The 11,552-nt window shown below is 34.6% G+C and overlaps 1 protein-coding gene and 1 long non-coding RNA gene across 6 annotated transcripts; one reads left to right on the top strand and one right to left on the bottom strand.

Annotated features, from left to right (window-relative positions):
* Positions 1–542: 542 nt before the first annotated feature.
* On the bottom strand, positions 543–7,209 carry LOC122522293 (CBP80/20-dependent translation initiation factor). Of its 4 annotated transcripts, none has more exons than XM_043643222.1 (11): positions 5,145–6,632; positions 4,670–4,877; positions 4,106–4,428; positions 3,559–3,643; positions 3,338–3,437; positions 2,504–2,726; positions 2,151–2,382; positions 1,939–2,057; positions 1,708–1,851; positions 1,288–1,416; positions 543–907 (listed from the first exon to the last, which is right to left on the bottom strand). In XM_043643222.1, the coding sequence occupies exons 3-11, from the start codon at positions 4,121–4,123 to the stop codon at positions 677–679; spliced, it is 1,281 nt and encodes a 426-aa protein (XP_043499157.1). In that variant the 5' UTR covers positions 4,124–4,428; positions 4,670–4,877; positions 5,145–6,632; the 3' UTR covers positions 543–676. The 4 variants fall into 4 exon arrangements, with proteins under 4 accessions (XP_043499157.1, XP_043499158.1, XP_043499159.1 ...); XM_043643223.1 differs by having other exon boundaries at positions 4,106–4,205; XM_043643224.1 differs by lacking the exon at positions 4,106–4,428 and having other exon boundaries at positions 5,145–6,630.
* A 150-nt stretch (positions 7,210–7,359) lies between these two features.
* LOC122522294 lies at positions 7,360–11,490 on the top strand. 2 transcript variants are annotated; one of them, XR_006305025.1, is made up of 5 exons: positions 7,360–7,490; positions 7,564–7,672; positions 7,837–7,941; positions 8,778–8,860; positions 9,304–11,490. It is a non-coding gene; the product is annotated as an uncharacterized LOC122522294 (long non-coding RNA). The 2 variants fall into 2 exon arrangements; XR_006305026.1 differs by having other exon boundaries at positions 7,366–7,476.
* Positions 11,491–11,552: the final 62 nt, after the last annotated feature.

Raw genomic sequence — 11,552 nt, 5'->3', positions numbered from 1 at the left:
ATTTTTAATATCCTGTTCAACGTTCGATATTCAATATCTACGGTTGCAATGAAGAATCTTTGATGCAAGCTTTTTATAATCCATGGAAATGCAAAAATATACAGGTTGGGGTACTTTTACTTCGTTATGTAAATGAAATCGTGGCTATTGATGTTATAAGCGTCGTATAAGTCATGTCACAAGAGAAATCCATTAGGTGATAAAGAAAAGAAGAAAGCAAGAAAAAAAGCTTTTAAATGCATTCTTCCTTTCGATTCATCGAAGCGAGGATTTAATTGTTTTTTCTCTTATCAGGAAACACAGAATTATTTTACGAATGGCACGATTTATATATGTATTTATGTCTGTATATATGTATATATGTATATGTATCGTACACGTCTGTCATGATTTATAAAAGAAAGTAGAGAGAAATTGGAAATGAGAAAAAGAGAAATAGAATGAATGGTCCGTTAAAAGAGAATCAATCCATGAAAAGTTTTTCAATCGAGTAGAAAAAAATAAAATGTGAATGAACGCATGTACGCGAGTTCGAGCTTTGACAACGCACACACACACGCACCACACAGACTCACACACATACACATACACACAAAGAAATGTGAAGACCAATGGATCGATAGATGTATAGGTGGATGGATGGATAGACCGAAAAAATAAATAAAAAGAACAAAGATCATTTGGAAGTCGATCCAGGGTAATAGTAGACGACTGCTGGCGCTGGTAATTGCCAATGAGCGGCATGTAGTTCTATTAATTGTAGAAGCGTTTTCCTCACGGATGGAAGAATCGTCTCGTCAGCAAGAAAGGCGTCTCGTAGACTTCCAAGAAGTTGTTGAAGTTGTGCTGGTAATTCAACATCCAGATCCTTACCAATGCAAGTGAGAATGAAGAAGAGACAATCCGTCTACAGTGAATAGGGAATTCGAAGTAACGTATCAAGATCATGAAGTTATGACATTGAGATAAGTAGATCACTACTACTCGGTCAAGGTGTGATGAGCTGAACGAAGGTGAGTAACGATATTTGTATTAATGCAATATGTGCATAGATCGATACGCATATTCCTACATTCATTGTAATTATAAGAAATACTTTTTTGTATGTTTTTTTTTAAATAAATTACCAACATCAATATATACAGTGAGGGACAAAAGTATTCGTATAGTAGTAATAAAATGTCCATATTCCTTTTTTTCCTTCGCTATATATATTTTTTTTTTTTAATAAATAGAATTATTTGTATCTCACCTTCATCCAAATAAAAAAAAATTGTTTACTCTTACCTCGGCGAGAGAATTTACGACCGGAGGCTGCAAACAATCCTGGCAACATTTCCAGAGTAACGTGAGAAGTACACGGCCCGGTGGAACTCCTTCTTGTTGCGTCTTCAGTTGAAGTTGTCGTCGTTTCAGCTGCAGTGCAACATAATTACATAGATAAACGTAATACATACCTATTATTCGCATATACATTCTTGAGTTAAACAAGGTTGCACAGCATGTTGGTAAGTAAGCCATTGAAACAAGGAACAATTACTTGCCGCAGGTAATAAATGCTATGAATTCAACGAGTTTTTTTTATGCGAAGCTTTTTTTGTACCTGTAAGAGTTACTCAGGAGACACGGATTTGATTTGCTTTTTTTGTTTAGTTAGTCGCTACTAGAAGACACAAATCAATTCAGTAGAAGATACATTCTCCACACCTGACAGTACATCTCGTTGAGGAACATCATGAAGGCCGAATAACGGTGACAACCTGACTCATCTCGAAGTATTCTCGCACGATCTTGGTACCATTGTTGACATATGTTCAAGAGCGATTCCAAGAAGGTCTCGTTACTTTCTTTCTGGATAATAAGATATCAACGTAAGTACAAAACGAATTTTATTTGATTAGATTATATATTCAAAGAAATATACGTTCGAATTGGTACCTCTATAATAGTGATGCAAATTTTTGCAGCTGGTTCTGCATATCGACGGTTTTCAACGGTCCGTTCTAATATATGTCGTACGAGTTCCATAAGCGAACGTGCATTCAATAGATTTGGATCTGAAGGGCGAATATTTTATGAGCATTTTCTCAAACTTTTTCCCAACGATAATATTTCTTAAAATATAGAAGTTTGACATTGACGTCACTTACCATCGATGGCTCTTAAGAGAGTGTCTTGAACCGGGCACGGAAACTTTCCTAATTCCGAAGCATCAGAGATATTAATTGCTTTAGCAGCCAGAACATCGGCAGCGTTCAGACTTTTCGAACGTTTCAAACCGTAAGTGGACACGAATGATAGAGACTTCGTAAGTCTTCCTACTTTCGGTGTGCTAGATTTCCCTTCATTGTGGTCCACATTGAAGTGAACTCTATTTGTACCCTGTCAGACGAAGACAATAACTTTTCTAATCCATGTTATTCCAAACCTTTCAATATATCAAATTGGCTTCTGATCGGATATTATAGAAAACTTGTCAATTGTGTTATCTAATCGAGCTTACGTGTAAGATATTTCCGCTGGAAGCAACCGTTTCCAAAGGATGTCCCTGTCTCGACGAACTCGAATGATGGCTACCATGAGAATGTCTCTGTTGATGTAAGGGATGATGCAGTTGTTGTTGATGTTGCTGTTGTTGCTGAGCGTAAAGATATCGATGAACGTTCCCACTCGATTTGCTGTGCTGTAGATAATACGGGGTACGCTCTGAAGCATTCGTCCGAGACCTGATCCAGACATGCCCGCTTAAATGTCAGTCTATTTAAATGTCAAACTATATGTTAATTTGTATTCCTGCAATTACATAACGCGTGCATCGAAAAGAAAAAACTAAGAAAGTAGATTGCCATCGGATGATTATTTTCTTACTCATTGCATCATCAGGATGATTAAATCAAACCGTCGAACGGTATTCGGATCTTCAAAATTTTAACGTACGACGTTGAATATAAATAAGTAACGTAACGTTTCACTAGCGAGAGAAAGTATTTTAGTTTTCATTCGAAACATCCACCACACACGTATACATTTTCTACGTGCATACAAGCATTCTCATATTCGATTTAAAACTATCAATGACCAGGCCAGCACGAATCAAAAACGATTCATTTGACTATTTTAATCGATTCGTATGCATCCTTGGTACGAGCTTTCAATCGTTTTCTGTTGTTTGAATTCGATTTGAGCAAAAGAGAACATGCCCTCTTGTGAATTTGATTGTATCTTAAAATAGATAAAAAGAATAACGCGATTTTTCTTCGTTATAATATAGGTTTCAAATCCGGCATTTCTTTTATACGTCTTCTAAGGTCTGTCCCTGTGTGTAACGCGGACTCACTTAGAAGGATGCGAATCGTTCTGTTTCATAGTGAACTCCTTAGCATGTACGTTCAATCTTGGATTAGTGACGTTCGCCGTTGTCCCGTCCGTTCTTCCACCTATCAAGGTTACGAAAGAAGTTTTTAAAAAATGTCTTGAGTCATAAATGGACGATGAATTAAATATTTATTCAACAAATATATTAACATTATGAAATGATTAATGAATTAATAAATTTACCTGGTGGTCGATAAATCTCTAAAGATGGTTTAGTCTTAGTACTATTTATGTTATTAGTTCCTTTCGACTGAATTGCATCCTTCATCTAAAAAAACATAAAAACGTACATTGTTCATAATATACAATTTCATTTAAAGCTTAAACTTAAATCACTTAGTAATGGTGAATACATTGCAAATTTTTAAAATTTCATTGTTTTATCATTTACTAAAATTAAATCGATTGAAACGGTATAGATAACATTTTAATTGTTACAGTTAAAGAAAGGGAAACACACCAATTCGTGACCAGATTTTAGAAACAATAAATTAAAGTACGCGTTATAATACGTGACCGGTTAGTGTTAATATCAAACAATTACATAGGGATTTAAAGGGGCGAAAAAAGCAATAACGGCACGTAATAGAATAGGTAGTTGTTTTATTATTTCGACATTCCCTTTCTTTCCCAAGCTGTTTTTATTAACTACTTGAATTCTCCCAACAATTGTATGTATTCGTGTTCTATCATATATATATGTAACATATATATGTATATATATACATACCTTCACAGTTACATTCATACTTCGAAATCATATTTTTCGTTCGCACGTAAAATATACTTTGACGAAATAAAAGAGTTACCTCTACAATACTCTAATATTGCTTCATAAGAAACAGAAAAATACCGTGAGAATAAAAATCTCGAGAAAATTGATGAAGATCGTATATTATTTTTTCGAACAAGACAAAAGCGTCTATTTGAATTTCGCGCCAGTAATGATGGTTAATGAACCGACGCGCGTAAGCGAGTGGTACACGCGTTGACGTTGATTTCTCGAATTGGACGAAGGTTCTTTTCAACGACGATGACGACCACGACATTTGACTTTAAACGTTCATCAATGCCATATACTACTGTGTATAGAAAGTCTCGAAGCCAAAAAGAGAGAGAGAGAGAGAGAGAGAAAGAGAAGAAGAGAAAGAAAAGGGCAGACATATAAAAACTAAAAGAAAAAAGAAAAAAGGGAGAGAAAGAGAGAAAGAGAGAAAGAGAGAAAGAGAGAAAAAGAGAAAAAATAGCAAGGACAGATAGACGAGCATGAAAAACGTAGGGGGATTAAACTTACAGTGAAGAACGTGAGAGGATCATCCTTTTAAAGATCCTTGAAAGTATCGGCAAAGGTAAATCCACGTCTTGGAGCGCAAACAACGCTTTTCTAGCAAAAGCGCGTTACGGAAACGCGTCACCGCTCTTTGGTGTCGAAAGAAGCGCGCTTGGTTGTTTGCTCGCTCGCTATTTCGCTCGCTTCTTCGCTCGTTCGTTTCTTCTATCGACTATTGTTCGGTCGTCGTGATTAGTCCGACGTGAAAAGAAAGACGATGCGGCGAAGCGACAAAGAATACGAGAGAGTGATATTCTTACGTCGTGACACCCGCGTAAGTTCAAGAATGACGAGAAGATATGGAAGAAAGGAAAAGAAAATTAATAAGAGACAAAAAGAGACAGAGAGTGAGTGAGTGAGTGAGTGAGAGAGAGAGAGAGAGAGAGAGAAAGAGAGAGAAGAGAATTATATAGAAAGAAAAGGAAAATTTTCTGTACACCTTTTTTTCCGCGTATCTCGAACACTACTACGGTAACGTTGTCAGCAGTAAGAAGAGAGAACCGACTCCAATGACTGGGTACTAATAATAGATATGGCAGAGCCAAGAGAGAAAGAGTGAAAGAGACAGAGAAAGAGAGAGAGAGAGAAAGAGTACACTAATGCACTTAAGCGAGAGCGAACAAGAATATCTATAGTCAGAATATGTGTGTTTGTTCGCCGCTACCGGCCGCTTCTACGCTACGCGTATTAACGTCCACTGGTGCGACTAGTAGACTGAAATATCCAACAGACTCATCGGGATGAGATCCTAGTCTATCCTTCTCACTCTTTCTCACTATTTCTCCCTTTCTCACTATTTCTCTCTTTCTCTTCCTCAGTCTCTTTATTTCTTTCTTTTGAGTTAGCGCGTACATCGTACACCTTCGCCGTCCAAAAACTCCGCGCTTAAATCGTTAAAACAAGATGGCGACGCGATTACCACGCCAAAGAATATGAGAGAGAGAGAGAGGGAAGGAGTGAAACACTGAGGTCTTAAAACGTGAAAATCCATGCTTAACCTGTGCGGTATCGTCGATTTATATACTCCAATGGAGTCTTTAAGGATCTTCAGTGAAAATTTGTTAAGTTCCTTCGTTAAACTCGGCTCTCGGATTTCTTAGAACAGAAACAGAGAAAGAGAATGAGAGTGAGAAGAAAGGAAAAGTTTTTGGAACTTCTTCCTCGGAGTACTTTTCACTCATTCTTTCTCTCTCTCTCTTTCTTTCTCTGTGTGTTTGGCTTTGTGTTCTTCCTTACTTCTCCTTTTTTTCTTCGTCCGTTCGTTTTCAGAGATACGGAATTGCAGTATTATGCTCGAGAAGGTTCGGCTCCATTGTTTAAGGATAGAGAAATTTTGCTAAAAAGTTTTTCGAGAGGAAACGTTTTACCGTAAGAAAACGTTTCTCTATTAGTTTCCATTGTTATTTTGACTTTTATTCTTTAGTCTTGTTAAAATATCTACAATACTCTTTCTATATATTTGTTAGAATTCATTTGAATCGCTTTGCATTTTCATCATCATTTTGTAATATTCAAACTCCCATATATGGACCATCTCGTTCGATAAATATCGAGATTTATACTTCGATAGTCTTAGAGTTCGATACTTTTATGGAAATAGAATTAGTCTCGAGATCGATGACAAATGTCTCTCTTTTTCTCTCTCGCTCTTTTTCGATATCTTGTATTCTCGTCACGTTCCTTTTGACGTCATCCGTATAAAAAATTGAATAAACTTATAGATATTGAACGACGAACTACTATTGCTACATTTTCAACGAAAATAATGCAGACTAGTTAGACGTTTATGTAAAACGGAAACGATCATTCTATTTACGAAAATCGTAATAAGCTGTATCATATATATATATAAGAATATGTATACATGTACGTGTTACATGTATGCATGAAAAGAGGAAAACTGAAATATCGTTGACACTCATCAAGAAATTCTCATGCGATGATGTAGTTGCGTCTTTACACATATTATGCTGACTATAGAACAATACGATTCAAATTTGCATTCACTAAGGGACACTTGTAATCTTTTTTCAATTTAACGTAAAACAAAAAAAACGATTAATTTAAATATTGTTCGAGAACGTAGTTTTATAAAAATGTAATCTTTAACAATTCCATCCCTGAGTCTCATATATAATATACGAAATAAATAAAAATAGAAAAACACGCATGATCGTGAATATTATCGATAATATATATTATATTATTTTATTTAATCTCACCTTCGCTCCGAATTTATTAACTAGTCGTGTCTTCACAGTTGAATTTGTCTTGATCGGTTTTGTTGTAGCTGTACATCGCATCGTATGCAAATGCATCCGGTTGATCTATAGATGTTGGTTGCTCTAGGGAACTTTCAGGAAAACTATTTATTCGTTTAAAACGCTTGAACATTAGAGTTAAAAATTGCGGGAAAACTATTAATACGAATTCTCGTGTAACAATTACGTTAAACGTTAGTTGATATGGTAACTTTAATAATTATTATAATTATTAATTTTAAAAAATCCTTTAGCAATTGGATAACGATAGTGCGTACTCATAAAAGAATCGAATAACTGACTAATATGTTGTAATGAATAGGAGCGGGAGAGACCATACGAAGTGATCGTATAAGCGCCGTACATGGCGCTCGATTCTATACTCGAATCTCGATCGATAATCGAAATGAAATCGTTTATTGCGATATCGTCATTTTGTATGCTACGCAATACAATTTAATTTACAGTATTGAATCCTATCAAATATTAATATAGATTTAATCTTTTGTGGTATATTTTCTTTTGTAAGCTTTTAATTACTATGGTTTATTTTAATTTGCTAAATATTATTAATAAATGCTGTATTTCGTTTTTTAGGTTAGGTACGATGATCAAGAAAGAAGTAATATTTTGCTGCTTCAGAAATGATGTGAGGAAAAAGTATTACAGATATAATGGAATTTTTCTTGTTTATATTTTTAAATTGGTTTGTTTTAAGTTTTTTAATGATAATATTACTGGTAGTTACATAATCTATGTTAAATGTTTGGAAAAATATAATAAGATTCAGTATAGTTAATAGTTCATTATAATTATAATTTTTTCAATTGAACAATAATTATAATTCTTTGATGCTTGTATTTATTGCAGGTTCAAGGAAATTAACCTGATTAGTTGGAACTATGAAATAGGATGAAGCGGTAACTGCAAGAGCAATGCTGAGAAAATTATAAGAAGACCGGTCTAATACTTGTGGTAATAGAATTTACTAATATTATTTTACTTTTCATTTGTTATTTTTATTTTATTCTATTTTACTTATTTTAATTTTATTATTTATTCCTTTAATTGCTGGTTTAAATAGGTAATTATGGATTAATTTAAATTGTGTATTAAATTCTCTCCAATACGTTCAAATTGGTAGTTCTTTATGTGTTCGCATACTAGAAACAGGAACATTTGTAGCAAATAGAAGCTTTCATTATTTCAATAAATATCTACTTTAGTTAATAGCAGTTTATATTAGAAATATTTTTCTTATTTAATTGTTCATTATTTATATAAATTTATATAAAATGTGAAAACTAATACGTATCACTTTATACAGGAATTTATAAATATTTAGTATATTTTATTACTAGTCAAGTTATAGTTACAATGGTATCGGTAAGGAAATGATTATATGGTGATGCAATATAAATTCTAGAGTAATTTATGGTAATAAGTATAAAAATTATATTATGTAGAACAAACTTGAATGTTAAATCCATTTAAAAAATGTTAATGATATTTGATTTGCTATGCCAAATAAGTTGCTTAGTTAATATAATTTTTAAGCAATGATGTAATATTATTTATCTTTTTATTTTTAATAAAAATAAATCACAATTATTTATACTTTTAAGTTTAAAAGTAATGTTTGTATCATATCTATGATCAAGTTGATTTAGATTTGTGGTGATACCCTATTACTATAATTTCCAGTAAAAGAAGTTGCCTTTAAAAACAATTTTGATAAATTCATTTAGATAGATCGGTTAAATCGATCTAAGAAGGATCCAGACTTTAATAAAATTCGTCTTATCTTACAGAAAGGATTACCAGGTTTTTTCTTCTTCGTGGATTTGAGAGAAGCCGATAGTAAAGCTTAAATTCTTTGGTGGTCCCTTTAAAGGTATTACATTTTAACGATTAAGAATCGAAAGTACTCCGAACGAATGATTTATTTTCATTCGGTTGCATCTCACACCCCGTGAGCGTAGACCATTCACTTTACAAATATATTTTACACCGTCGTTTGGTAAAGTTCTTATCTCGTGGAGTTCACCTCCGTGAAATCGTTTCTTATCTCGACGAACGTACTTTAGCTACTTCATCTTATAGGAGAGACTATGCGTCGGACGTTGGCGCCGGTTTTTGTCGTTGAAGTTCTATCGCTTGGTAACTCGTCGATGAACTGTTCTGTCTCGTCGTAGTCGCTATCGTCATTGCCTATCAACGAAATATTACGTTATTATATACTTGATATAATATTAAGTTATTGCTCGTTAATTTTTCATCTTATAAGTTAGTATAACCATCTAAGATATTTTATAAGTTAACGTTTATATGCTTTAGAAGGTAAAGAGTACAAGGTGATGAACGTTTACAACAACGGAAGACGAGAACTTCCACAAGACACCGTAAAATCTACTTAAATGCGAAACCATTTTAAAGAGTAACGCCCGTTACGAAGAACTCTATAGACACACGGAGTCGAGCATAAACGCACGTTATGGAAAATAGCTTCCCTCGTGGAATTCAGGGGAAAAGAGAGAGTAAGAGAGAGCAGTATTTTATCGATCGGAGCGTTCCCTGCAAATCGACAAAACCGTTATCGGTTCGTCGTCTTGAAAAGGAGAACGAAAAGGAGAAGGAGATCGACATCGGCCAGTGTATTTGGCCGCTCGTAAAAATAAATCTGCCGGCATAATCCGTTCAAAATGATAGTGACTGTCCTCGTTTTAGCCTTGGACGATGGATATGCTGAGAGAATTTTCCACTATGGTTTTATTTCCTTGCTTTCACGAAACGAAGGAAGAAACGCGGTAGTAAGAAGACTCAACCAGGATTATTATTATGATTATTTTCATTACAGACTTTCTCAAACGTCACAGTTCTGATTGTTACGGTTATTACAGTTGGTAGTGTCACCAGACAATTACGGATTACCGTGACAAAAAATAGCTACATCAAATTTCAAAACTCGAAGATATTCTTTTTCCCTACCTGACAAAATGCATACACGCATACACGTAGATACATTCCTTTACATAAATCAATGTTGTTTCTGTACGTAGCACGAAATTATCGCTTTTTATTATCGTCTCAAACGTTGGGCTCGGCGAGATGCTTCGAAACGGGTATGCGCATAAATATATGCTTAGCCGAACGAGATTTCGAGGGTGGCAGGCTAAAGCCACGGACTCAAGGCAATAAAACTCTCCGGAATTTACACCGAAATTAGACTTTACCGCCCTGCCAGGTTCATCCCGAGCGACAAACCCCTCCGTCTCTATCCACCCTTATCAAGGAAACAGGAAAGGGTTGGAAAGTCAGCGAATAAGAGAAAGAGACAGAGAGAGAACGACCGAGCCAGTTGGTAATTCTCCTACACCACTCCGACAGAATGGCAACTTTCTCATTCCAGTTCTCTACGAAATAGAACGTTACACCGTACCATTTCTGCACCGTCGCTTTCCTCTACTCCTCCCTCCCTCTCTTCCTCTATTTTTCTCTATTTTTTTTTCTTTCTTTCTTTATTTCTCTTCTATACTCATCTTCTCTATTTTCCTATACGATCCTTTGCCACTCGCCTTTTTCCTTCATATTCTCTTTCTCTTTCTCTCTATGCGAGAAGCTCTCAGAGACCATAAAAACCAGCAGTTCATTTCCCTAATGCGAGCGCTCGAGTCGTGCCAAACGGAGATGGGGAACTCGTAGGGCAGTGACGATGGCCCGAATCCTACCGCGAACGGCTTCGTCCCTTGGCTTTAAGGGTGATCGAGCTTACCTTCAGGACTTTTTCTTCTTTTTCTTCTTTTATGATGTTTTTTTTCTTTTTTATTTTTTTAACTCGTTTTTCGTTTTCCCGCTTTTCTTGAAGATCACGTAATGCCCGAGACGTCGGTGATCGAGTTCTTCCGAAAAAAAGAAAGTAAGAAAAAGATGTAGGACGATAAAAAGGGCGAAAGGTTTTACGTGAAATTGGGCTTGAGGAAGAAATTAAAGAGAAGAAAAGAGTTGGAAGTAAGAAAAAAAAATAAAGCTAAGAAATTAAGACTACAGTAGTTTTATTTTACATGCCAACGCGTTACCCTACGTCTGTTCCCTGTTACGCGGAAGCAAAGTTGTATACCTAATATAATACTACTATTATAATAATTATAGGTAAATAATATATATAAATATTCGTATAATATTAGAATAATAATATTCTAGTAATATTAGAAGAGACCATATAACTCTATGAAGTATCGATGACATAGTACACTGTAGATCCTTGTTGAATTTGTATTGATATTCTCTACAATTTTTGTTGAATTTAAAATATTGATTTCCATTGAAAAAAATTGTTATGACTTCCGTATCTTGACAAAAGCGCATTCTATGAAATAGCTGTAATAAATATTACGTTTCCTTTTGAAAAACTAGCAACTTTTTTATTTCAAATATTTGTTTATAAAATAAATAGGGTCGGAGATGTTTGGTAATATCGTTTAAAACGAGACATCTGGTATATTAATAAAAATAGTGCTGTAATATTAAATATTCTTCTTTCTTTCCCATCTTTCTGCGCAAGAAAATATTTTTTCTATTTCTTTTCT

The sequence above is a fragment of the Polistes fuscatus genome, unplaced genomic scaffold (genome assembly GCF_010416935.1).
Source record: "Polistes fuscatus isolate 324 unplaced genomic scaffold, CU_Pfus_HIC Scaffold5, whole genome shotgun sequence".
Taxonomy (NCBI): domain Eukaryota; kingdom Metazoa; phylum Arthropoda; class Insecta; order Hymenoptera; family Vespidae; genus Polistes; species Polistes fuscatus.
This window is presented reverse-complemented; position numbering and strand designations above follow the sequence as displayed.